Source organism: Tamandua tetradactyla, chromosome 14 (assembly GCF_023851605.1).
Source record: "Tamandua tetradactyla isolate mTamTet1 chromosome 14, mTamTet1.pri, whole genome shotgun sequence".
In the NCBI taxonomy this organism is placed as follows: domain Eukaryota; kingdom Metazoa; phylum Chordata; class Mammalia; order Pilosa; family Myrmecophagidae; genus Tamandua; species Tamandua tetradactyla.
In genome coordinates, this window is record NC_135340.1 from 45,869,063 (window position 1) to 45,896,333 (window position 27,271).

General features: G+C 39.8%; 1 protein-coding gene across 4 annotated transcripts in view; it reads left to right on the top strand.

Annotated features, from left to right (window-relative positions):
• The window catches only part of SLC12A6 (solute carrier family 12 member 6), a 200,971-nt gene that overhangs the window by 164,213 nt on the left and 9,487 nt on the right, over positions 1 to 27,271 (top strand). Inside the window, exon 24 of one of the 4 annotated variants that reach the window (XM_077127352.1) lies at positions 23,375 to 23,599. The exons of the other annotated variants lie outside the window; for them this stretch is intronic. Coding sequence (XP_076983467.1) covers positions 23,375 to 23,378 — 4 coding nt within the window. The 3' untranslated portion in view covers positions 23,379 to 23,599. Of the gene's footprint in view, positions 1 to 23,374; positions 23,600 to 27,271 lie in introns of those variants that run through there. 4 annotated transcript variants of the gene reach the window in all.

The window sequence follows — 27,271 nt, forward strand, 5'->3', positions numbered from 1 at the left end:
AGCCTGATTTGGACATGTTCTTAATCTTTTTTTTTTTTATTAATTAAAAAAAAATTAACTAACACAACATTTAGAAATCATTCCATTCTACATATGCAATCAGTAATTCTTAATATCATCACATAGATGTATGATCATCATTTCTTAGTACATTTGCATCTATTTAGAAAAAGAAATAAAATAACAATATAGAGAAAAAAAATAAAAATAAAAAATACAAAAAATATATATATAAAACAAACAAACAAAAAAAAACTATAGCTCAGATGCAGCTTCATTCAGTGTTTTAACATAATTACATTACAATTAGATAGTATTGTGCTGTCCATTTTTTAGTTTTTGTATCTAGTCCTGTTGCACAGTCTGTATCCCTTCAGCTCCAATTACCCATTATCTTACCCTGTTTCTAACTCCTGATGGTCTCTGTTACCAATGACATATTCCAAGTTTATTCTCGAATGTCAGTTCACATCAGTGGGACCATACCGTATTTGTCCTTTAGTTTTTGGCTACTCTCACTCAGCATAATGTTCTCTAGGTCCATCCATGTTATTACATGCTTCATAAGTTTATTCTGTCTTAAAGCTGCATAATATTCCATCGTATGTATATACCACAGTTTGTTTAGCCACTCGTCTGTTGATGGACATTTTGGTTGTTTCCATCTCTTTGCAATTGTAAATAATGCTGCTAGAAACATTGGTGTGCAAATGTCCATTTGTGTCTTTGCCCTTAAGTCCTTTGAGTAGATACCTAGCAGTGGTATTGCTGGGTCGTATGGCAATTCTATATTTCAGTTTTTTGAGGAACCGCCAAACTGCCTTCCACAGTGGTTGCACCATTTGACATTCCCACCATTTATTGAAGGGACTGTTCTGTCCCAGGTGAGTTGGCTTGACTGCCTTATCAAAGATCAAATGTCCATAGATGAGAGGGTCTATATCTGAGCACTCTATTCGATTCCATTGGTCGATATATCTATCTTTATGCCAGTACCATGCTGTTTTGACCACTGTGGCTTCATAATATGCCTTAAAGTCAGGCAGCGTAAGACCTCCAGCTTGGTTTTTTTCCCTCAAGATGCTTTTAGCAATTCGGGGCACCCTGCCCTTCCAGATAAATTTGCTTATTGGTTTTTCTATTTCTGAAAAGTAAGTTGTTGGAATTTCGATTGGTATTGCATTGAATCTGTAAAACAATTTAGGTAGAATTGACATCTTAACTATATTTAGTCTTCCAATCCATGAACATGGTATACCCTACCATCTATTTAGGTCTTCTGTGATTTCTTTTAACCGTTTCTTGTAGTTTTCTTTGTATAGGTCTTTTGTCTCTTTAGTTAAATTTATTCCTAAGTATTTTATTCTTTTAGTTGCAATTGTAAATGGAATTCGTTTCTTGATTTCCCCCTCAGCTTGTTCATTGCTAGTGTATAGAAACACTACAGATTTTTGAATGTTGATCTTGTAACCTACTACTTTGCTGTACTCATTTATTAGCTCTAGTAGTTTTGTTGTGGATTTTTCCGGGTTTTCGACGTATAGTATCATATCATCTGCAAACAGTGATAGTTGTACTTTCTTTCCAATTTTGATGCCTTGTATTTCTTTTTCTTGTCTAATTGCTCTGGCTAGAACCTCCAACACGATGTTGAATAATAGTGGTGATAATGGACATCCTTGTCTTGTTCCTGATCTTAGGGGGAAAGTTTTCAATTTTTCCCCATTGAGGATGATATTAGCTGTGGGTTTTTCATATATTCCCTGTATCATTTTAAGGACATTCCTTTGTATTCCTATCCTTTGAAGTGTTTTCAACAGGAAAGGATGTTGAATCTTGTCAAATGCCTTCTCTGCATCAATTGAGATGATCATGTGATTTTTCTGCTTTGATTTCTTGATATGGTGTATTACATTAATGGATTTTCTTGTGTTGAACCATCCTTGCATACCTGGGATGAATCTTATTTGGTCATGATGTATAATTCTTTTAATGTGTTGCTGGATTCGATTTGCTAGAATTTTGTTGAGGATTTTTGCATCTATATTCATTAGAGAGATTGGTCTGTAGTTTTCTTTTTTTGTAATATCTTTGCCTGGTTTTGGTATGAGGGTGATGTTGGCTTCATAGAATGAATTAGGTAGCTTTCCCTCCACTTCAATTTTTTTGAAGAGTTTGAGCAGAGTTGGTACTAATTCTTTCTGGAATGTTTGGTAGAATTCACATGTGGAGCCATCTGGTCCTGAACTTTTCTTTTTGGGAAGCTTTTGAATGACTGATTCAATTTCTTTACTTTTGATTGGTTGTTGAGGTCATCTATTTCTTCTTGAGTCAAAGTTGGTTGTTCATGCCTTTCTAGGAACCTGTCCATTTCATCTACATTGTTGTATTCATTGGCATAAAGTTGTTCATAGTATCCTGTTATTACCTCCTTTATTTCTGTGAGGTCAGTAGTTATGTCTCCTCTTCCATTTCTGATCTTATTTATTTGCGTCCTCTCTCTTCTTCTTTTTGTCAGTCTTGCTAAGGGCCCATCAATCTTGTTGATTTTCTCATAGAACCAACTTCTGGTCTTATTGATTTTCTCTATTGTTTTCATGTTCTCGATTTCTTTTATTTCTGCTCTAATCTTTGTTATTTCTTTCCTTTTGCTTGCTTTGGGGTTAGTTTGCTGTTCTTGCTCCAGTTCTTCCAAGTGGACAGTTAATTCCCGAATTTTTGCCCTTTCTTCTCTTCTGATAGAGGCATTTAGGGCAATAAATTTCCCTCTTAGCACTGCCTTTGCTGCGTCCCATAGGTTTTGATATGTTGTGTTTTCATTTTCATTCGCCTCGAGATATTTACTAATTTCTCTTGTCATTTCTTCCTTGACCCACTGTTTGTTTAAGAGTGTGTTGTTGAGCCTCCACGTATTTGTGAGTTTTCTGGCACTCTGCCTATTATTGATTTCCAACTTCATTCCTTTATGAACTGAGAAAGTGTTGTGTATGATTTCAATCTTTTTAAATTTGTTGAGACTTGCTTTGTGACCCAGCATATGGTCTATCTTTGAGAATGATCCATGAGCACTTGAGAAAAAGGTGTATCCTGCAGTTGTGATGTGTAATGTCCTATAAACGTCTGTTAAGTCTAGCTCATTTATTGTAATATTCAAATTCTCTGTTTCTTTATTGATCCTGTGTCTAGATGTTCTGTCCATTGATGAGGGTGGGGAATTGAAGTCTCCAACTATTATGGTAGATGTGTCTATTTTCCTTTTCAGTGATTGCAGTGTATTCCTCATGTATTTTGGGGCATTCTGATTCAGTGCGTAAATATTTATGATTGTTATGTCTTCTTGTTGAATTGTTCCTTTTATTAGTAGATAGTATCCTTCTTTGTCTCTTTTAACTGTTCTACATTTGAAGTCTAATTTGTTGGATATTAGTATAGCTACTCCTGCTCTTTTCTGGCTGTTATTTGCATGAAATATCTTTTCCCAACCTTTCACTTTCAACCTATGTTTATCTTTGGGTCTAAGATGTGTTTCCTGTAGACAGCATATAGAAGGATCCTGTTTTTTAATCTGTTCTGCCACTTTTTACAGTTCTTTTGATTGGGGAATTCAGTCCATTAACATTTAGTGTTATTACTGTTTGGGTAATACTTTCCTCTACCATTTTGCCTTTTGTATTTTATATATCATATCTAATTTTCCTTCTTTCTACACTCTTCTCCACACCTCTCTCTTCTGTCTTTTTGTATCTGACTCTAGTGCTCCCTTTAGTATTTCTTGCAGAGCTAGTCTCTTGGTCACAAATTCTCTCAGTGACTTTTTGTGTGAAAATACTTTAATTTCTCCCTTATTTTTAAGGACAATTTTGCTGGGTACAGAATTCTTGGTTGGCAGTTTTTCTCTTTTAGTAATTTAAATATATCATCCCACTGTCTTTTCGCCTCCATGGTTTCTGCTGAGAAATCTACACATAGTCTTATTGGGTTTCCCTTGTATGTGATGGATTGCTTTTCTCTTGCTGCTTTCAAGATCCTCTCTTACTCTTTGACCTCTGACATTCTGACTAGTGAGTGTCTTGGAGAACGTCTATTTGGATCTATTCTCTTTGGGGTGCGCTGCACTTCTTGGATCTGTAATTTTAGGTCTTTCATATGAGTTGGGAAATTTTCAGTGATAATTTCTTCCATTAGTTTTTCTCCTCCTTTTCCCTTCTCTTCTCCTTCTTGGACACCCACAACACGTATATTTGTGCGCTTCATATTATCATTGAATTCCCTGAGCCCCTGCTCAAATTTTTCCATTCTTTTCCCTATAGTTTCTGTTTCTTTTTGGATTTCAGATGTTCCATCCTCCAGTTCACTGATTCTAGCCTCTGTCTCTTGAAATCTACCATTGTAGGTTTCCATTGTTTTTTTCATCTCTTCTACTGTATCTTTCATTCCCATAAGTTCTGTGATTTTTTTTTCAGACTTTCCATTTCTTCTTTTTATTCATCCCATGCCTTCTTCATGTCCTCCCTCAATTTATTGATATGGTTTTTGAAGACGTTTTCCATTTCTGTTTGTATATGCAGAATTAGTTGTCTCAGCTCCTGTATCTCATTTGAGCTGTTGGTTTGTTCCTTTGACTGGGCCATATCTTCAATTTTCCTGGTGTGATTTGTTATTTTTTGCTGGCGTCTGGGCATTTAATCAGATTTCCCTGAGTGTGGGACCCAGCAGGTTGAAAGACTTTCCTGTGAAGTCGCTGGGCTCTGTTTTTCTTATCCTGCCCAGTATATGGTGCTTGTCTGTCTGTGGGTCCCACCAGCAAAAGGTGTTGTGGCTCCTTTAACTTTGGAAGACTCTTGCTGCTGGGTGTGTGGTGGAGACAGAGGAAAGGTTGTAGGTTGGTTTTAATGACTTCAAATTGTGAAGTCCTGGGATCTGAATTCCTTCAGAGAGGGATTCCCTCTGAGTTGCGTTTACCCACCCCCCTACCCCCCCAGCCCCCCCGTGGGGAAGGTTCAGGTGGTAGAGAGCCCTGAAAGCAGCCCGCGTCTGCATTTGGGGCAGTCACAACCTGTGTAATCCCAGTGCTGAGCCCAGAGGCAACCAAGCCTCTGCAGAAACAGCCGCAGAAGGCTCTGTTTCACCCCCTTTCCTCTTTTTCCATTAGCCCAATAGGCGACTTCTGCCTTGATCAGTTTTGCCTGAGCTGAGGGCCTGTTTTTCGTAGTCAGAAGTTGTTCATTAATGCCACTACTGGTGTTAGGTTGGGCTCAGTCTCTACTACTGTTGGAGACTCTTTCCTTTCCCTCTGGGAAGTCGCCTGTGGGGGAGGGGTGCCGGCTGCCGCGGCTTGTGGGACCGCTGATCTGAGGCTCCCAGCCGGCCCGGTAAGCCGCGTGTGGTAGGGGCTCCGGTCACCCGCCGCCACGGCTTGGGGAACCGCTGATCCGAGGCTCCCAGCCTGCCCGGGAAGCCACGTGTGTGGGAGGGGCTCCAGTCGCCGACTGCTGTGGCTTGGGGAACCACTGATCCGAGGCTCCCAGCCATCTTGGGAAGCCGCGCATGGGGTAGGGGCACCGGCCGCCACGGCTTGGGGAACCGCCGATCCGAGGCTCCCAGCCGGCCCGGGAAGCCACGTGTGTGGGAGGGGCTCTGATCACCGGCCACCGCGTCTTGGGGAACCACCGATCCGAGGCTCCCAGCCGGCCCGGGAAGCCGCGTTTGTGGGAGGGGCTCTGGTCACCGGCCGCTGCAGCTTGGGTAACCACTGATCTGAGGCTCCCAGCCGGCCTGGGAAGCCGCGCGTTGGGGAGGAGTGCCGGCCGCCGCGGCTTGGGGAACCGCCGATCCGAGGCTCCCAGCCGGCCTGGGAAGCCGCATGTGTGGGAGGGGCTCCGGTCGCCCGCCACCGTGGCTTGGGGAACCGCTGATCCAAGGCTCCCGGCCGGCCCGGAAAGCCACGTGTGTGGGAGGGGCTCTGGTCACCTGCCGCCGCAGCTTGGGGAATCGCTGATCTGAGGCTCCCAACCGGCCTGGGAAGCCGCGTGTGTGGGAGGGGCTCCAGTCACCGGCCACCGCGGCTTGGGGAACCGCTGAGCCGAGTCTCTAAGCCGGACCGGGATGGAGGGAGGGAGGGGGGCCGGCCACCAGCCGCCACGGCCCGGGGAAGCGCGCACCACTCAGGGACCTCACCACAGCGGAGTCTCGTAGCCAGTCCTGCCGTTCCAGACTGGGGTACACTGTGTGTCTGCTCTCTGTCGTGGCTCCGGGAGCTGTTCTGTACTGTTTCTAGTTATTTAGTAGTTGTTCTGGAGGAGGAACTAAGACACGCGCACCTTACTAAGCCGCCATCTTCTCCGGAAGTAGCCATGTTTCTTGAAGATGACTGTATAATGGTATAGGATTCACAGTATGACTGTGTGATTGTGAAAACCTTGTGTCTAATGCTCCTTTTATCTACCTTATTGACAGACAAATAAAACATGGATTAAAAATAAATAAATAATAGGGGGAACAAATGTTAAAATAAATTTAATAGATTGAAATGCTAGTGCTCAGTGAAAGGGAGGGGTAAGGGGTATGGTATGTAAAAAAAAAAAAAGAAAAAGAAATGAAAATTTCCATGCTAGTTGAAAGAATAATATATTCACAAAGTAGGCAGGCAGGTTAGAAGAACATTGCTTCTCGGTAATTTGTAAAGCTAGATACTGGGGAAACTCAATTAATATACTCCATTTTATTTAATCAACAAATATTTTTAAGCACCAAATATTTGTCATATACTCTGGTTAGCTATTTGACATGATGAAAAGACATTCTCCCTCTCCTGAAAGGTCTTATAGTCTTAAACAGTTAGATATATTGGGTGGGTACTATAATGTGAGAAAAAAGGGTTCTAAGGTAGACTGAATAAAGGAGCACAAAAATCCGGTTTCAAAAATGGAAAACTACCCAGAAGTTCTTGCTTTCGGTGATCTTAGAAGAATAATAAGAACTTTCCACTCAAACAACTTGATTGAGAATATTCTAGACAAAGGTAAGATCTATGTGTACAAATACATGGAGATATAGTGATATCTAACATTTATTAAGTACTTAATTTGTGTCAAGCTCCATACTAAGTATATTACATGTATTTTTTGTAACCTTTAGATTTATATGCGCTATAGGCACTATTATTGCTAGTTTTATTTTAACGTTTTTTATTGTGAAATATAACATATATACAAAGTAAAAAAAGAAAAAGCAATAATTTTCAAAGCTCACTTCAACTGGTAGTTACAGAGCAGATCACCAGATTTTGTCATAGGGTACTATTCCACCATCTCAGATTTGTCCTTCTTAGCCACTCCAAAACACTGGAGGTAGAAGGAATATTAATATAGTGATTCAGGAGTCATACTCATTTGTTAAGTACTATTTTCTCTGTTATACGTCCTTCTTCTCCTTTGAGCCTTCTCCCAATCAACAGGGGTCTTTAAGTAATGCCTGTTCTGACTTTTTCCTGTTGAGAGGGGGTGTCAGCGTTAAAGGATAGGGGAATATAAGTAATTGATAATTTTGGAGAGGCTGTTCCCTCTGGGTTTCATGATTTATCTGACCTAGGAACCCTCCAGGAATTATAGGCTCCAATAAAGCAGACTTAGTGCATGAAACTTTTATAGAGTCTCAGTTCAAGTCCTAAGTGTTCTTAAGAGTTAACAGGAGTGTTGTTGGTTGGGGTTTAGCAAACCATGGCAATGAGCACTGCCTAACTGAAGTTTGTCTAAAATTATCCTCCAGAATAGCCTCTTGACTCTATTTGATCTCTCTTAGCCACTGATGCCTTAATTATACTTCTTTTCCTTTTTCCACTTTTGGTCAGGAAGGCGTCAATCCCACGGTGCCAGGGCCAGACTCATCCCTAGTAGTCTAGCCCCATGTTGTCAGGGAGATTTTTACCCTTGAATGTCATGTCCCACATAGTGGGGAGGGTGATGATTTTCCTTGCAAAGTTGGACTTAAAGAGAGAGGCCACATCTGAGCAACAAAATAGGTTTTCTAGAACCAACTCTTAGGCCTCATATAGGTCATATTAGCTTCTCCTCAACAGAAATAAGATAAGGGCAAGCCTCAAAATCAAGAGCTTAGCCTATTTTCTGGAGAGTCCCCAGTGTTTGAGATGATATCCGGGGTTTCCCAGATGGGAAAGTTTCATAGTTCCTTTTTTTTTTTTTTTTCCTTTCGGACCCTCGAGGGATTCTACAAATATATTTTAATTATCAGCCCACCATAGTCTAAGATGTATCTTGCCCTTTGGCTCTCTCCCTATTGGACATCATGGATAATGTCCAAAATAAACCATGACTTACAGTATCTTCATTTGGTTTTACAATCAGCATCTATCTATATTAGTCTGCTAATACTGCCGGAAAGCAATATACTAGAAATGAATGGCTTTTAAAAAGGGAATTTAATAAATCACAAGTTTATAGTTGTAGTGCTACAAGTTTATGGTTGTAGTGCTGAGAAAATGTCCAAACTAAGGCACTAACAAGAAGTTACCTTCATTCAAGAAAAGACCGGAACACCTTTGTCAGCTGGGAAGGCACGAGGCTGGCATCTGCTGGTCCCTTGCTCCTGGGCTTCATTGCTTTCAGCCTGTGTTTCCTTTGGGGTTTCATCACTTTGTGTCTGTGGGCCTTACCTTAGCTCCTTCAGGACACAGCTCTGGGTTCTGACTTGCTTAGCTTCTCATGGGCAGGCACACCGCAATGTCTGCTGGGCCCTGCATCTCCAAACATCTTTTCCTCGTGTTGGCTCTATCGGCTCTGAAGCAACTGTTCTCCAAGTGTCTGCATCTGTTCCTGAGGCTTCTTCAAAATATTTCTTCTTTTTAAGGACTTCAGTAAATTAAGACCTGCTTTGAATGGGTGGAGTCACATCTCCATCTAATCAAAAGGCCACACCCACAATTAGGCATGTCATGTGTCCATAGAAATACCCTAATCAAAAGGTTAGGGTATTGGATTTGGATTAAAAGAAACAACTGCCCACACAGGATTGGATCAGGATTAAAACATGGCTTTTCTGGGGTACATAAAAATTTCAAATCAGCACAGCAGCACTCTCAATTTCAGACAGTTTTCATTGGTCCGCAACGGCAGAGAACCAACAAACATAGCATCATCGGTTATCAAGTAAAAACTACTCGTTATCACTTATCCCCCAACCCCTAGTTAGTTCCCCCTTGTAGTGCTGTGGTACTGTTGATGTTTTGCTGTTAACTACTGACTGTAGCATGCATTTTTAGTTTTTCTCTAGCCCCCTCTACTATTGACTCTTTGTCCAGTATCAAACCTTTGGAATAGTTCATGTAAGAACTTATTTATAATTGTAGATTTAATCAGTAGAATACATGACACGATACATCCCCTTTCAATCATATTCACCTAAAATATGACAATCTTACTTATAGCCCTGCTAATTAATTACTGTCACTTCAGTCCATTCCCTTGCATTCAGGTCAACCTGATTGGATAGCCTTTCCTCCGTCTCTGACTCTGATATACCTCTGGGTCTGCTATATTCTGCTATATTCAGTGTGACTCCTGAGATTACCTTTACCAGAGTCATAATAGCAAAATCATACAGTATCTGTCCTTTTGTGTCTAACTTATTTCATTCAGCATTATATCCTCAAGGTTCATCCACATCATATGCTGCAGGACCTCATTTCACCTTACTGTTGCATAATGTTCCATCAATGTATATACCACATTATCCACTCATCTGTTAATGGACATTTGGATTGTTTCCATCTTTTAGCAATTGTGAATAGTGCTGCTATAAACATCAGTGTGCTAATATCTGTCCATATCACTGCTTTCAGCTCTTCTGGGTATATACCAAGTATTGAGATATACTCAATATTTAGTTCTCTTAGGAATCACCAAAATGTTTTCCACAGTGGCTGCACCAAAATACATTCCTACAAATGATGAGTAAGTGTTCCAATTTCTCCACATCCTCTCCAACATTTGTAGTTTTCTTTTAGCTGGGTTTGAAGTGGTATCTCATTATATCTTTATTTGCATTTCCCTTATAGCTAATGAAAATGAGCATCTCTTCACGTACTTTTTAGCCATATATTTGTTCTTCAGAAAAGTGTCTATTCATGTCTCTGCCCATTTTATAATTAGATTGTCTGCTCTTTTGTTGTTTAGCTGTATAATTTCTTTATGTACACAGGATATCAAGCCTTTATCCTATATGTGATTTCCAGATATTTTCTCTCATTGGTGTGGCTGCTGCTTCATCTTTTTGACAAATTCCTTTGAGCATAGGAGCTCTTGATCTTAAGGAGTTTCCGTTTATCTATTTTCTTTCACTGCTTGTACTTTACATGTAAAATTAAAGATACTGCCTATTACTAGATATTGAAGATGGTTCCCTGCATTTTTCTTCTAGATGTTTTATGGTATGGGATCTTACATTTAGGTCATTAACCCATTTTTAACTTGCTTTTGTATAGAGTATAAAGTAGGACTCCTCCTTTTCTTTTGGCTGTTGACATCTGTGATGGTTAGGTTCTGGTGTCAGCTTGGCCCCATGATTGTGTCCAGTTGTCTGGTCAGGCGAACACTGGCCTGACCATTGCTGCAAGGATATTTCCTGGCTGGTGGATTAATTCGTCATTCAGTTGATTGCACTTGTGGCTGATCACATCTGCAGTCAACTAGGGCCTGTCTCCTACAATGAGATAATCCACTCAGTTGAAGGCTTTTAAGGAAAAGGAGACTCACTGCTTCTTCAGTTAGCAAGCCTCTCCTGTGGAGTTTGTCCAGATACTTTATTGGAGTCACCAGCTTCACAACCTGCCTTAACGGATTTTGGACTCTTCCATTCCATGGTTGCATGAGACCCCTTTATAAATCTCATATTTACAGATCTCTCCTGTTGGTTCTGTTTCTCTAGAGAACTCTGACTAACGCAGCTTGGTACTGGGAGTAGTTCTTGAGAAACAGAATCTTTTTCTTTTTTTTTTTCTTATTTCAGGTTTTATTATGCTATATAGATTTGTATTTCTTGTGATCTAAGAAACATCAAAATTTTATTTTAAATTTGTTCTTAAAAATATACAATTTTGCACTTTCATTTTTGGCAGTTGAATTAGTAGTGGCTGAGTAAAGAAAAATGCCTACAAAGTCTACAGTTTTTATTTTGTTCCATGATAAGCAGAGAGCTTTGTATAAATGCAGAACTTACAATAGTGCCAAATAAGCCAAATATTTACAGTATATAACTCTTACCTCTGAAGGAACATTCAGTATATTGGATATAAATCCTATTAATCTGATAAAAGCATTCCCTCCCTCCCCCTTCCAGCAGCCCCTTTCTGCTTATCATTTTTTTATTATTTTTTTAGAGCTTTTCAAGATTTAAAAACTTTCTTGTTAATATTTTTTCCATAGACTTTTTTTTCTTTTTAAACCTTTCTTTAATTGTATAGTATAACATATATACAAAGCAAAGAAATAAAAAGGCAATAGTTTTCAAAGCACTCTTCAACATGTAGTTACAGGACAGATACCAGAGTTTGTCATGGGCTACCATACAAGCCTCTCATATTTTTCATTCTAGCTACTCCAGAATATAGGAGGCTAGAGGGCTTAATATTTTGTTATCACAATTGGCTTTTTTTCCTTCTTTTTTTGTGAAAAAAACATATATACAAAAAAGCTATAAATTTCAAAGTACAGCACCACAATTCGTTGTAGAACGTATTTCAGACTTTGACATGGATTACGGTTTCACAATTTTAGGTTTTTACTTCTAGCTACTCTAAAATACTGGAGACTAAAAGAGATACCAATTTAATGATTCAGCAATCATATTCATTTGTTAAAACCTATCTTCTATGTATAACTCTGCCATCACCTTTGATCTTTTCATCCCTCGCTTTAGGGGTGTTTGGGCTATGTCCGTTCTAAATTTTTCATATTGGAAGACTGTCATTAATATGGAGTAGGGAGATGGAACTACCTGATGTTCTGGAGAGGCTGGGCTAGATTTCAGGACTTATCTGGACCAGGGACTCATATGGAGGTTATAGGTTTCTGGAAAGTTACTCTAGTGCATGGAACCCTTGTGGAATCTTATATATTGCCCTAGGTATTCTTTAGGATTGGCTGAAATGGTTCTGGTTGGGGGTTGGCAGGTTATGATAGGTAGCAAGGTCTAACAGAAGTTTGCATAAGAGCAACCTCCAGAGTAGCCTCTTGACTTCATTTTGAAATCTCTCTACCACTGTTATTTTATTAATAGCACTTCTTTTCCCACTTTTGGTCAGGATGGAATTGTTGATCCCACAATGCCAGGTCTGGAGTCATCCTTGGGAGTCATCTCCCACATTGCCAGGGAGACTTTCACCCCTGGATGTCATGTCCCACGTAGGGGGGATGGCAATGATTTCACTTGCAGAGTTGAGTTTAGAGAGACTGAGGCCACATCTGAGTAACAAAAGAGGTCCTCTAGAAGTAACTCTTAGGCATGCCTATAGGTAATCTAAGCTTCTCTACTACCTACATAAGCTTCACAAGAGTAAGTGTCATGATTGAGGGCATGGCCTATTGAGTTGGGCGTCCCTAAAGTTTGACACAGTATCAGGGGATTCCCTGATGATAAGGTTTAATAGTTCCGTATTTTTCTCCCATCCCTCAGGGGACTTTGCCAATAGTTTTTATTTTATTTTTTTGGGTGCTTGGTCTGGGAATCAAACCCAGGTCTCCCGCATGCAAGGTGAACAATCTACCACTGAACTACTCGTGCGCCCTGCCAATACTTTTTGATTATCTGCTTAATATACTCTAGGATGTATCCAGGCATTACAATAATCTATGCAGGATTAAATGATCTCTTTCTTATTCTGTGCTCCCTATGTTTCAGTTGTTCAAATGAGCTATACAGATAGGTTGAATTAGATTATGCACTACAGAAAATTTCTGTTCCAGACCAAATGAACCTTCCTTCCATTGGTCTCAAAGAGTATGTCTTTGAGACCCTGTCTTCCTTACCCCTATGTTCTGAATTACTTTAACCCCAACGTATTCGGCTTCGTTCTTATCTTTAAATATCAGGTTATATATATAAAACAGCCTCTCAAAATCCAGAAATAATAATCACCATACCAGACTTAATGTGTCTGCTCTAACAGCTTACCATCTAGGCCCCTGTTTTCCTACAAGCATTTTCTAAAGGTGACCATACCATTGTTGTTGTTTTTTTGTCTCTGGCTTATTTTGTCTCACCAAATGTCCCACATGTTCATTCACGTCGTTGCATGCCTCACGACTTTGTCCCTTTTTTGTAGCAGCACAACCTTCATTCATAAGTATACACCATTGTTCGCCAATCTACTTCTCCATCAGTGCATCTTTCAGCCACCTGCATTCATCGGACATCATGTAGAAGGCCCAAAGTCCACAGTCCATCAACATTCTCAATTTTATATCACTTCATTGTTCCCAAGAGAAAGAAAACCAATAAACATACCCCTGCCAAAAAGGAGATCTAAACCTCCTCTTAACTGTTGTCCCTCCCCTCATTATTTACCTCAGCTGTTGCTGAGATAGTGCTGATGTTTTCCTGTTGAACATAGCTCATAGCACGCAATAGCAGTTGAGAAACAGAATCTTAAAAATGGGTTTTTATAATTGAGCTTCTACTCTTATTAGACTCAGAATCACTAATGACTCTGTTTCCAATAAAGAAGATGACACTGACAGTCCATGGGGTGAGTTGGCAGAAGGGATACTCAAAATATCACCATTAGATTCTGCTAATTACATGCTTATACAAGGCAAGGTTCTGGGTGAGAATGTTTTTGACACATTTACGGAGTTTTGTGTAATTAAGAGGTATAAGATGTTGGCTGGTTGTTGTTAGCTGAGTACAGTGATGAGGGAAAGGGATGAGCTGAAGGCTTCAAATTTGAAACTTCAGTGCTGTGTGAATGGTGTAAAAGTTTCCACATGTGCCCTGAAAGAAAATATTATTTCCTAGGGTTGCAGTCTTGAGATCTCTGAAAACCAGACGCAAACTCATTGTGCAAGTGGCAGTAAACCAAAATCTCCACTTTGCAGGGTATCTGCTATTGAAGTAAAGGCTTTGATTGGAAAAGAATGGGATCCTGAAACATGGGATGGTGATATATGGCCTCATGATGGCAATGGGGAATTGGGATCTGTGGAATCTGCTGAGTCTTTGCTAGATATATCTGTAATGTACTGCCTTGAGGAAACAGCTTTCTGGCCACCAGTCTTCTCAGAGGGGTCTGCCATCAACCTCCCCCTAATGAGATTAAGCTTCACTGCATGCTAACAATGTAATGACCACCCCTGGGGAAACAGCCCTCACTCCTCTGTCTGGAGAAACTAATCATGTTTTACCAGATGAAACTGCAATGGAATGCCTTGAGGTAATTGCCTTGAAAAACACTCCTATTTCTTTTCATGACCCACCCCCCAACCCCTCATTTTTTCAAGACCTTTAACTATACTAAAGTATCAACAGGCCCCAAACGGTGAGGTATGAAGTGTGACCCTTGAGGAGGTACACTATATTCCAAAAGAACTGCATGAGTTTTCCAGTCTACATAGACAGAAATCAGGGGGATATGTATGGGAATGGATATTAAGGGTGTGGGATAATGGTGGAAGGAATATAAAGTTGGGTCTAGCTAAATTTATTGATATGGGTCCACTAAGCAGCGATTATGCATTCTGTATTGTAGCTCAAGGGGTTAAAAATTGCATTAACTTTGGATGGTTGACTGAAACATAGATCCAAAGGTGGCCAACATTACCTGAGATTGACATGCCAGAACTGCCCTGGTGTAATAAAGATGAAGGGGGATCCAGAGGCTTAGAGAGATGGAATTGTTAGAGTGAATTTATCATGGACAACCTGCTCACACACTCCAGGAGTGTTCAGAGGACACATCTTTCAACAGAACCTTAAGAATAAACTTGTGAGACTAGCTATAACATCCCTGAAGAGCTCTGTAGTTGCCCTTCTCTGTAGGTCAGATATTACTATGGGAAATGCTGTCACTGAGTTTGAATCCTTAAACACAATGGGGATGATCAGATCCCAAGTTGACAGAAGCCATGTGATGACAGTTAATCACTATAGACAAGGTGGGCCTGGCCACCATAATGGACAGCAGACTCAGTGCAGCAGTCAAAATAATCGGACTCACAGAGACTTGTGGTGTTGGCTAGTAGATCATGGGGTACCTAGAAGAAAAACAGATGGGAAACCTACTAAGTTCTTGTTTGAGCTGTATAAGCAGAAGAATTCTAGGTCAAGTGAACAGAAGTCTAACTTGAATTACAAAAATAGAGAGCCATGGTCCCTTAATCAATTTCTAGACTTGAAACAGTTTACAGACCCAGAGCCCTTTGAATAAGGGGAGAGCTGGGTACTCTTGGGGAAGGATCCATTTACACTGCCCAAAATTTACACTAACTTTCCTTCCAGCCTTCCCCAGGGAGACCTATGGGCTTTTACCAGGGTGACTGTACATAGGAAAAGGAAATGATCATATATTTTGGAAATTATTAGACACTGTCCCAGAAGTGACACTAATTCCAGGAGACCCAAAATGTCACTCTGGTTCACCAGTCAGTAGGGGTTAATGGAGTTTTAGCTCAGACCTCTCTAACACTGGGTCTAGTGGGTCCCCAGACCCATTCTGTGGTCATTTCCACAGTTCCAGAAATGCATAATTGGAATCAACAGACTCAGCAAATGGCAGAATCCCCACATGGTTCTCTAACTCATGGGGTATGGTAGGAAAGACCAAGTGGAAACCACTAGAACTGCCCCCCTACCTACCAAAATAGTGAATCAAAAGCAATACTGTATTCCTAGAGGAATTGCAGAGATTAGTGCCACTCTTAAGGACTTGAAGGATGCAGAGATTGTGATTTCCATCACATCCCCATTCAACTGTCCTATTAGGCTTGTGCAGAAAACAGATGGAACTGGAGGATGACAGTAGATTGTCATAAACTTAACTAGGTGGTGACTCCAGGTGCGGCTGCTGTTCCAGATGTGTTGTCATTGCTTGAGCAATCAACATATCACTTAGTATCTGGTATGCATCTATTGATCTGGAAAATGCTTTTTTCTCAATAGGTGTCAGTAAGGACCACCAGAAACAAGGCCAGCAGTACACCTTCATTGTTCTGCCTTGGGTGTATCAACTCTCCAGCCTTATGTCACACTCTTGACCACAGGGACCTCAATCTTTTCTCTCTCCCATAAGACCTCACACTGGTCCATTATATTGATGGTATCATACTGATTGTACCTAGTGAGCAAGAAGTAGCAACTACTCTAGACTTATTGGTAAGGCATTTGCATGTCAGGGGATGGTGATAAATCCAACAAAAATGCAAGCGCCTTCCACCTTAGTGAAATTTCGATGTGTTCAGTGGTGTGGGCATGTTGAGATATCCCTTCTGAGGTGAAAAATAGGCTGTTGCGAAAAAGAGACAGTGAGAGAGGGGCCAAGATGGCGGCTTAGTAATGTGCGCGTTTTAGTTCATCCTCCAGAACAACTACTAAATAACCAGAAATAGTACAGAACAGCTCCCGGAGCCACAATAGTGACCGGACACACAGCGTACCCCAGTCTGGACCAGCTGGACCGGCTGTGAGTCTCCGGAACAGTGAGTTCACCAAGCCGCGGCAGTTCCCCAAGCCGCAGCGGCCGGCGCCCGGCGCCCCTCCCCCACAGGTGGCTTCCCAGAAGGAAAGGAAAGAGATTCTAACAGTAGCAGGGACTGAGTCTAATCAAACACCAATTGTGGCATTAATAAACAAATTCTGACTACTAAAAATAGGCCCCCAGCTCAGGCGAAACTGTCAAGGCGGAGGTCGCCTATTGGGCTAACCGAAAAAGAGGAAAGGGGACGAAACGGAGGCTTTTTGTGGCTGTTTCTGTGGAGGCTTGACTGCCTCTGGATTCAGGGGCGGGATTACACAGGCTGCAACTGCCCCAGGCATATGCAGAAACAGGCTGCTTTCAGAGCTGTCTCACGCCTGAGCCTTCCCCAGGGGAGGGGTGAAACGCAACTCAGGTGGAATCCCTCTCTCAAGGAATTCAGACCCCAGGGCTTGGCAATTTGAAGCCAGTAAAACCAGCCTACAACCTTTCCTCTGTCTCCACCACACCCCCAGCAGGGAGAGCCTTCCAAACTTAAAGGAGCCACAAGATCTTTTGCTAGTGGGACCCGCAGACAGACAAGCACCACATACTGGGCAGGATAAGAAAAACAGAGCCCAGAGACTTCACAGGAAAGTCTTTCAACCTGCTGGGTCTCACCCTCAGGGAAAACTGACACAGGTGACTCCTTCCCCCCGAAAGGAGGCCAGTTTAGTCCGGGAAAACACGACTGGAGTCTGTAATTCCTATGTAGAACCTCCTAAGGGTGGCGAAGGAAAAGGCCCCTTACAAGCAGGACAAGAAATAAGAAAAAAAGAACTGAAAAATTATCCTCTGTTAAACAAAACTTAAGCTAGAGGCCCAGAAAAAGCTGAACTGAAGGTCAAAGAACAGATAGACAACAAACTCATCTAGCAAGAAAACCCTAGGTAAGATAAGTGAAAGCAATCTCCAGAATAAACTAATTAAGTTAATTAAATGTCCAGATGCCATCAAAAAATAACAAATCACACCAGGAAAATTGAAGATATGGCCCAGTCAAAGGAACAAACCAATAGTTCAAATGAGATACAAGAGCTGAAACAACTAATTCAGAATATACGAACAGAAATGGAAAACCTCATCAAGAAACAAATCAATGAATTGAGGGAGGACATGAAGAAGGCATGGGATGAATAAAAAGAAGAAATGGAAAATCTGAAAAAACAAATCACAGAACTTATGGGAATGAAAGATACAGCAGAAGAGATGAAAAAAACAATGGAAACCTACAATGGTAGATTTCAAGAGACAGAGGTTAGAATCAGTGAACTGGAGGATAGAACAACTGAAATCCAAAAAGAAACAGAAACTATAGGGAAAAGAATGGAAAAATATGAGCAGGGGCTCAGGGAATTGAATGATAATATGAAGCACACAAATAAACATGTTGTGGGTGTCCCAGAAGGAGAAGAGAAGGGAAAAGGAGGAGAAAAACTAATGGAAGAAATTATCACTGAAAATTTCCCAACTCTTATGAAAGACCTAAAATTACAGATCCAAGAAGTGCAGCGCACCCCAAAGAGAATAGATCCAAATAGACGTTCTCCAAGACACTCACTAGTCAGAATGTCAGAGGTCAAAGAGTAAGAGAGGATCTTGAAAGCAGCAAGAGAAAAGCAATCCATCACATACAAGGGAAACCCAATAAGACTATGTGTAGATTTCTCAGCAGAAACCATGGAGGCGAAAAGACAGTGGGATGATATATTTAAATTATTAAAAGAGAAAAACAGCCAACCGAGAATTCTATACCCAGCAAAATTGTCCTTCAAAAATAAGGGAGAAATTAAAGTATTTTCACACAAAAAGTCACTGAGAGAATATGTGACCAAGAGACCAGCTCTGCAAGAAATACTAAAGGAAACACTAGAGACAGATACGAAAAGACAGAAGAGAGAGGTGTGGAGAAGAGTGTAGAAAGAAGGAAAATTAGATATGATATATAAAATACAAAAGGCAAAATGGTAGAGGAAAGTACTACCCAAACAGTAATAACACTAAATGTTAATGGACTGAACTGCCCAATCAAAAGACATAGACTGGCAGAATGGATTAAAACACAGCATCCTTCTATATGCTATCTACAGGAAACACATCTTAGAACCAAAGATAAACATAGGTTGAAAGTGAAAGGTTGGGAAAAGATATTTCATACAAATAACAGCCAGAAAAGAGCAGGAGTAGCTATAATAATATCCAACAAATTAGACTTCAAATGTAAAACAGTTAAAAGAGACAAAGAAGGATACTATTTACTAATAAAAGGAACAATTAAACAAGAAGACATAACAATCATAAATATTTATGCACCGAACCAGAATGCCCCAAAATACATGAGGCAAACACTGCAAACACTGAAAAGGGAAATAGACACATCTACCATAATAGTTGGAGACTTCAATTCCCCACTCTCATCAATGGACAGAACATCTAGACACAGGATCAATAAAGAAACAGAATTTGAATATTACAATAAATGAGCTAGACTTAACAGACGTTTATAGGACATTACACATCACAACTGCAGGATACACCTTTTTCTCAAGTGCTCATGGATCATTCTCAAAGATAGACCATATGCTGGGTCACAAAGCAAGTCTCAACAAATTTAAAAAGATTGAAATCATACACAACACTTTCTCAGTTCATAAAGGAATGAAGTTGGAAATCAATAATAGGCAGAGTGCCAGAAAACTCACAAATACGTGGAGGCTCAACAACACACTCTTAAACAAACAGTGGGTCAAAGAAGAAATGACAAGAGAAATTAGTAAATATCTCGAGGCGAATGAAAATGAAAACACAACATATCAAAACCTATGGGACGCAGCAAAGGCAGTGCTAAGAGGGAAATTTATTGCCCTAAATGCCTCTATCAGAAGAGAAGAAAGGGCAAAAATTCGGGAATTAACTGTCCACTTGGAAGAACTGGAGTTAGAACAGCAAACTAACCCCAAAGCAAGCAAAAGGAAAGAAATAACAAAGATTAGAGCAGAAATAAAAGAAATCGAGAACATGAAAACAATAGAGAAAATCAATAAGACCAGAAGTTGGTTCTATGAGAAAATCAACAAGATTGATGGGCCTTTAGCTAGATTGACAAAAAGAAGAAGAGAGAGGACGCAAATAAATAAGATTAGAAATGGAAGAGGAGACATAACTACTGACCTCACAGAAATAAAGGAGGTAATAACAGGATACTATGAACAACTTTATGCCAATAAATACAACAATGTAGATGAAATGGACAAGTTCCTAGAAAGGCATGAACAACCAACTTTGACTCAAGAAGAAATAGATGACCTCAACAAACCAATCACAAGTAAAGAAATTGAATCAGTCATTCAAAAGCTTCCCAAAAAGAAAAGTCCAGGACCAGATGGCTTCACATGTGAATTCTACCAAACATTCCAGAAAGAATTAGTACCAACTCTGCTCAAACTCTTCAAAAAAATTGAAGTGGAGGGAAAGCTACCTAATTCATTCTATGAAGCCAACATCACCCTCATACCAAAACCAGGCAAAGATATTACAAAAAGAAAACTACAGACCAATCTCTTTAATGAATATAGATGCAAAAATCCTCAACAAAGTCTAGCAAATCGAATCCAGCAACACATTAAAAGAATTATACATCATGACCAAGTAGGATTCATCCTAGGTATGCAAGGAGGTTCAACATAAGAAAATCCATTAATGTAATACACCATATCAAGAAATCAAAGCAGAAAAATCACATGATCATCTCAATTGATGCAGAAAAGGCATTTGACAAGATTCAACATCCTTTCCTGTTGAAAACACTTAAAAGGATAGGAATACAAGGGAATGTCCTTAAAATGATAAAGGGAATATATGAAAAACCCACAGCTAATATCATCCTCAATGGGGAAAAATTGAAAACTTTCCCCCTAAGATCAGGAACAAGACAAGGATGCCCACTATCACCACTGTTATTCAACATCGTGTTGAAAGTTCTAGCCAGAGCATTAGGCAAGAAAAAGAAATACAAGACATCAGAATTGGAAAGGAAGAAGTACAACTATCACTGTTTGCAGATGATATGATACTATACATCGAAAACCCTGAAAAATCCACAGCAAAACTACTAAAGCTAATAAACGAGTACAGCAAAGTGGCAGGTTACAAGATCAACATTCAAAAATCTGTAATGTTTCTGTACACTAGCAATGAACAAGCTGAGGGGGAAATCAAGAAACAAATTCCATTTACAATTGCAACTAAAAGAATAAAATACTTAGGAATAAATTTAACTAAAGAGACAAAAGACCTATACAAAGAAAACTACAAGAAACTGTTAAAAGAAATCACGGAAGACCTAAATAGATGGAAGGGCATACCATGTTCATGGATTGGAAGACTAAATATAGTTAAGATGTCAATTCTACCTAAATTGATTTACAGATTCAATGCAATACCAATCAAAATCCCAACAACTTACTTTTCAGAAATAGAAAAACCAATAAGCAAATTTATCTGGAAGGGCAGGGTGCCCCGAATTGCTAAACATATCTTGAGGAAAAAAAAAACGAAGCTGGAGGTCTCACGCTCCTGGACTTTAAGGCATATTATGAAGCCACAGTGGTCAAAACAGCATGGTATTGGCATAAAGATAGATATATCGACCAATGGAATCGAATAGAGTGCTCAGATATAGACCCTCTCATCTATGGACATTTGATCTTTGATAAGGCAGTCAAGCCAACTCACCTGGGACAGAACAGTCTCTTCAATAAATGGTGCCTAGAGAACTGGATATCCATATGCAAAAGAATGAAAGAAGACCCGTATCTCACACCCTATACAGAAGTTAACTCAAAATGGATCAAAGATCTAAACATTAGGTCTAAGACCATGAAACAGTTAGAGGAAAATGTAGGGAGATATCTTATGAATCTTATAATTGGAGGCGGTTTTATGGACCTTACACCTAAAGCAAGAGCACTGAAGAAAGAAAGAAAGAAATGGAAGCTCCTCAAAATTAAACACTTTTGTGCATCAAAGAACTTCATCAAGAAAGTAAAAAGACAGCCTACACAATGGGAGACAATGTTTGGAAATGACATATCAGATAAATTCTAGTATCCAGAATTTTTTATAAAGAGATTGTTCAACTCAACAACAAAAAGACAGCCAATCCAATTACAAAATGGGAAAAAGACTTCAACAGACACTTCTCAGAAGAGGAAATACAAATGGCCAAAAGGCACATGAAGAGATGCTCAATGTCCCTGGCCATTAGAGAAATGCAAATCAAAACCACAATGAGATATCATCTCACACCCACCAGAATGGCCATTATCAACAAAACAAAATGACAAGTGCTGGAGAGTATGTGGAGAAAGAGGCACACTTATCCACTGTTGGTGGGAATGTCAAATGGTGCAACCATTTGTTTGCGGTTCCTCAAAAAGCTGAATATAGAATTGCCATATGACCCAGCAATACCATTGCTAGGTATCTACTCAGAGGACTTAAGGGCAAAGACACAAACGGACATTTGCACACCAATGTTTATAGCAGCGTTATTTACAACTGCAAGGAGATGGAAACAGCCAAAATGCCCATCAACAGACGAGTGGCTAAACAAACTGTGGTATATACATACAATGGAATATTATGCAGCTCTAAGACAGGATAAACTTATGAAGTATGTAACAACATGGATGGACCTAGAGAACATTATGCTGTGTAAGACTAGCCAAAAACTAAAGGATAAGTACTGTATGGTCTCACTGATATGAACCGACATTAGTGAATAAACTTGGAATATTTCGTTCATAACAGAGACCATCTGGAGATAGAAATAGGGTAAGATAGTGGGTAATTGGAGCTGAAGGGATACAGACTGTGCAACAGGACTGGATACAAAAACTCAGAAATGGACAGCACAATACTACCTAACTGTAATGTAATTATGTTAAAACACTGAATGGAGCTGCATGTGAGAATGATAGAGGGAGGAGGGCTGGGGACAGAAATGAAATCAGAAAGAAAGATAGATGTTAAAGATTGAGATGGTATAATCTAGGAATGCCTAGAGTGTATAATAATAGTGAAATGTACAATGTACGAATTTTAAAAATGTTTTGGCATGAGGAAGAACAAAAGAATGTCATTACTGCGGGGTGCTGAAAATAGATGATAATTAATACTTTAAAATGTCACCGTATGTGTGAGACTAAAGCAAAAAATGTTTGTTACAAAATTTAGATTTTGACTAGAGCATTTCCTAATATAACTCATGTAGATAGTTTGACTGAATGACATAAGTACTTGGAATCTCAGGTAGCACATGAGATTTTGTTGATTTGTCCAGAGTGATCCCCCGATGAATCCCAGAATGATTTGATCAGTGACTGGAAAATTATTTGCAAGCCCCCTTCAGGGAATGGTGAGAGTGGGGAGAAATTCAACTTCCCCAGGTTGAATTCTTGATATTCTCACAAGCAGTGTGGACTACCAGAGCTGTAGGCTGAGCCCCCAGTCTTGGGGTTTGTTCACATGAAACTTAACCCCACAAAGGATAGGTCAAGTCTACTTAAAATTTAGGCCTAAGAGTCACCCCCAAGACAGCATCTTTTGTTGCTCAGATGTGGCCTCTCTCTCCAGCTAATATGATGAGCAGTCTCACCACCCTCCCCCTCTCTGCGTGGGACATGACTCCCAGGGGTGTGGACCTTCCTGGCAACGTGGGACAAAGATCTTGGAATGAGCTGAGACTCAGCATCAAAGGACTGAGAAAAACCCTAGAATGAGCTGAGAATTAACATCAAGGGATTGAGAGAACCTTCTCGACCAAAAGGGGGAAGAGTGAAATGAGACAAAGTGTCAATGGCTGAGAGATTCCAAACAGAGTTGAGAGGTTATCCTGGAGGTTATTCTTACGCATTAAGTAGATATCACCTTGTTGTTCAAGATGTAGGGGAGAGGCTGGGGGGAATTGCCTGAAAATGTAGTGCTGTGTTCCAGTAGCCATGTTTCTTGATGATGATTGAACAATGATATAGCTTTCACAATGAGACTCTGTGAATGTGAAAACCTTATGTCTGATGCTCCTTAGCTCCTATATCAACAGAAGAGTAGAACATATGGAATAAAAATAAATAATAGGGGAAACAAATGTTAAAGTAAATTCAGTTTGAAATAGTGGTAAATGCAAGCGAGTGGTAAGGGGTATGGTACGTATAGTTTTTTTTTTCTCTTATCATTTTATTTCTTTTTTGTTGTCTTTTTATTTCTTTTTCTAAATCAATGCAAATGTACTAAGAAATGATTAATATGCAACTATGTGATGATATTAAGAATTACTGATTGTATATGTTGAATGGAATGATATCTAAATGTTTTGTTTAATTTTTTTAATTAATAAAAAAAATTAAAAGAAAAAAAATAGGCTGTTGCATCTGGCCCATCCTATAGCCAAAAAAGAGGCACAATGCCTAGTTGGCGTCTTTGGATTTTGGAGACAACGTATTCATCATATGAGTGTGCTACTCTGGCCCATTTACTGAGTGACCAGAAAATCTGCTGGGTTTTGAGTGGCACCAGAAAAAGAGGAGGCTCTGCTACAAGTCCAGGCTGCTGTGCAAGCTGCTCTGCCACTTGGGCCATATGATTCAGCAGATCCAGTGGTGCTAGAAGTGTCAGTGTAAAGTATGGATGCTGTCTGGAAGCCTTTGGTAGGCCTCTAGAGGAGAATCATAACTCAGATCCCCGGGATTTTGGTGCAAAGCCTTACCATCTGCTGCAGATAACTACCATCCTTTTGAGAAACAGCTTTTCACCTGCTACTGGGCCTTAGTAGAGACTGAACACTTAGCCATGGGCCACCAAGTTACCATGAGATCCGAGTTGCCTGTCATGAGCTGGGTGTCATCTGACCCACCAAGCCATGAGGTTGGGATTGCACAGCAGCACTCCATCATAAAATGGAAAGGATATATTAGAGATAGGGCTTGAGAAGGTCCTGAAGGCACAGGTAGGTTACGTGAGGAAGTGGCCCTAATCCTCATGGCCCCCACTCCTGCCGCTTTACCTTCTCTCTTTCCCAGACCAGAACTGTGGCCTCATGGGAAGTTCCTTACAGTCAATTGAATGAAGAAGCGAAAACTCAGGCCTGCTTTACAGATGGTTCTGCATGATATGTAGGAACCACCCGGAAGTGGACAGCTGCAGCACTACAACCCCATTCTGGGATGTTCTGAAAGGGGAGTGGTAAGGGGAAATCCTACCAGTAGGTGAAACTTCAAGCAGTTCTCCTGGTTTTTCAATTTGCTTGGAAGGAGAACTGGCTAGAGGTGCATCTGTGTACTGACTCATGGGCTGTTGCTAATGGATTGGCTGGATTGTTAGGGACTTGGAAGGGGCATGGTTAGAAAATTGGTGGCAAGAGGTCTGTGAAGGAGGCATGTGGTTAGACCTTTCTGAGTGGACAAAGTACATGAAGATATTAGTGTCTTGTAATATGTAACATAATATGTATGATAAGATGTAAACAGATGTTACATGCTGTGAACATGAAAATGCTCACCAGACAGTGATTTCAGCAGAGGAAGATTTAATCAAGTGGATAAGAGACCATCCTGTGGATACAAGTCATCCTCTTTCCTCAGCCACTCTTGCCATTACCCAGTGGGCTCATGAACAAAGTGAGCTGGTGGTAGGGAGGGAGGTTATGCATGGGCTCAACAACATGGACTTCCACTCACCAAGACCTATCTGGCTATGGCCACTACTGAATGCCCAGTCTGCCAGCAGCAGAGACCTACACTCAGTCCCTAATATGGCATCATTCCCCGAGGTGATCAGCCTGCTACATAGTAGCAGGTTGATTACATTGGACCACTTCCATCATAGAAGTGGCAATGATTTATTCTAACTGGAATAGACATATACACCGGATATGGCTTTGTATTCCCTGCATGCAGTGCTTCTGCAAAAACTACAATATGTCTTATCCACTGTCATGGTATTCAATACAGCATTGCTACTTTATAGCTCCTTGAGTGGGAGTATAACCATTTATGATTATTATTTCTTCTTAGTAATTGTGCCTTTTATTAATATGTAGTGTCTTTCTTTGTCTCTTATGAGGTCTTCATATTTAAAATCTATTTTATTTAATATTAATATAGCTACTCCTGCTTTCTTTTGATTACAGCTTGCAATAGAATATCTTTTTCCGTCCTTTTACTTTCAATCTAATTGTGTCATTCAGTCTAAGATGTGTCTCTTGTAAACAGCGTATAGATGGATTATATTTTTTAATCCATTCTGCCAATCTGTATCTTTTAATTGATGAGTTATTCTGTTAACGTTCAAAGTTATTAATGTAAAAGCAGTTCTTCCCTTTTATGTATTAGATTGCTTTTCTCATGCTGCTCTCAGGACTTTCTGTTTCTTTTCAACATTTTACAGTTTGATTAGTATGTGTCTTGGAGTAGGCCTTTTCAGATATATTCTATTTGGAGTTTGCTGGGCCTCTTTGATTTGCATATGTATGTCTTTTGTAAAACTTGGGAAGTTTTCCTGAATTATACCTTCAAGTAACTTTCCCAGCTCTTTTCTCTTCTCCTGGAACACCAATGATTCTTATATTTGCGTGCCTCTTATTGTCCATTATTTCCCTAAGAGCCAAGTCCATTTTTTCCATTTTTATTGTCATTTGTTGTTTTGTGTGCTCTAGTTCAGTTTTCTGTCTTCTAACTCATTTATTCTTCCTTTATGTCTTCAAATCTACTCTCATGTGTCTCTAGTATGTTTCTGATTTGGTCTACTGTAGCTTTCATTTCTGTGAGATCTGCCATTTTTCTATTTAATGTTTCTGTTTCTTATTTATGCTCTTCCAGTGGCTTCCTGATATCTTTATTTCTTTATAAATATCCTTGAGTAGTTGTTCCATATTCTTTCTCCTCAGAATTTTGATTTGATCATTTGGCTGAGCCATTTCTGCTTGGATAGTAATGTGCTTTGTGATTTTTTATTATGTTAAGGGCATTTAACTCGGTTTTGCACCAAAGAAAGGAAAGGAAGGTTTCCTTTTTCACTTGGCTTTTCAATAATTCCCTACCATACCAAGGCCCAGATCTCATGTAGGGGTTACAATTCTACTAAAAGCTAGGCAGAATATACAACTATGTGATGAAAAAAAAAAAAGAATGTTCATATTGTATTTTGATTGGTTTTATTAATAAAAATTTTGAAAAAGCTAGGCAGCAATGCACCAATACTTAAATGGCAGAATGCCAACCCTTCATGCAGGAGACCTGGGCTCAATTCCCTATGCACCGTAAAACAAAAACAATAATAAAAACATGAGAAAAAAATACACCTCAACATTAGTAGGCCCCAAAGTCAGAAGGAGACACCCCAAGATATATTGAGAATGAACTCAGACTGTGCCCACAGAAGGGAGACAAAATTTAAATTTAAACATAAAATTAAATAAAATAAATTAAAAAAATAATTTTATATATAAAATTCTAATACATATATAGAGAGAACAAT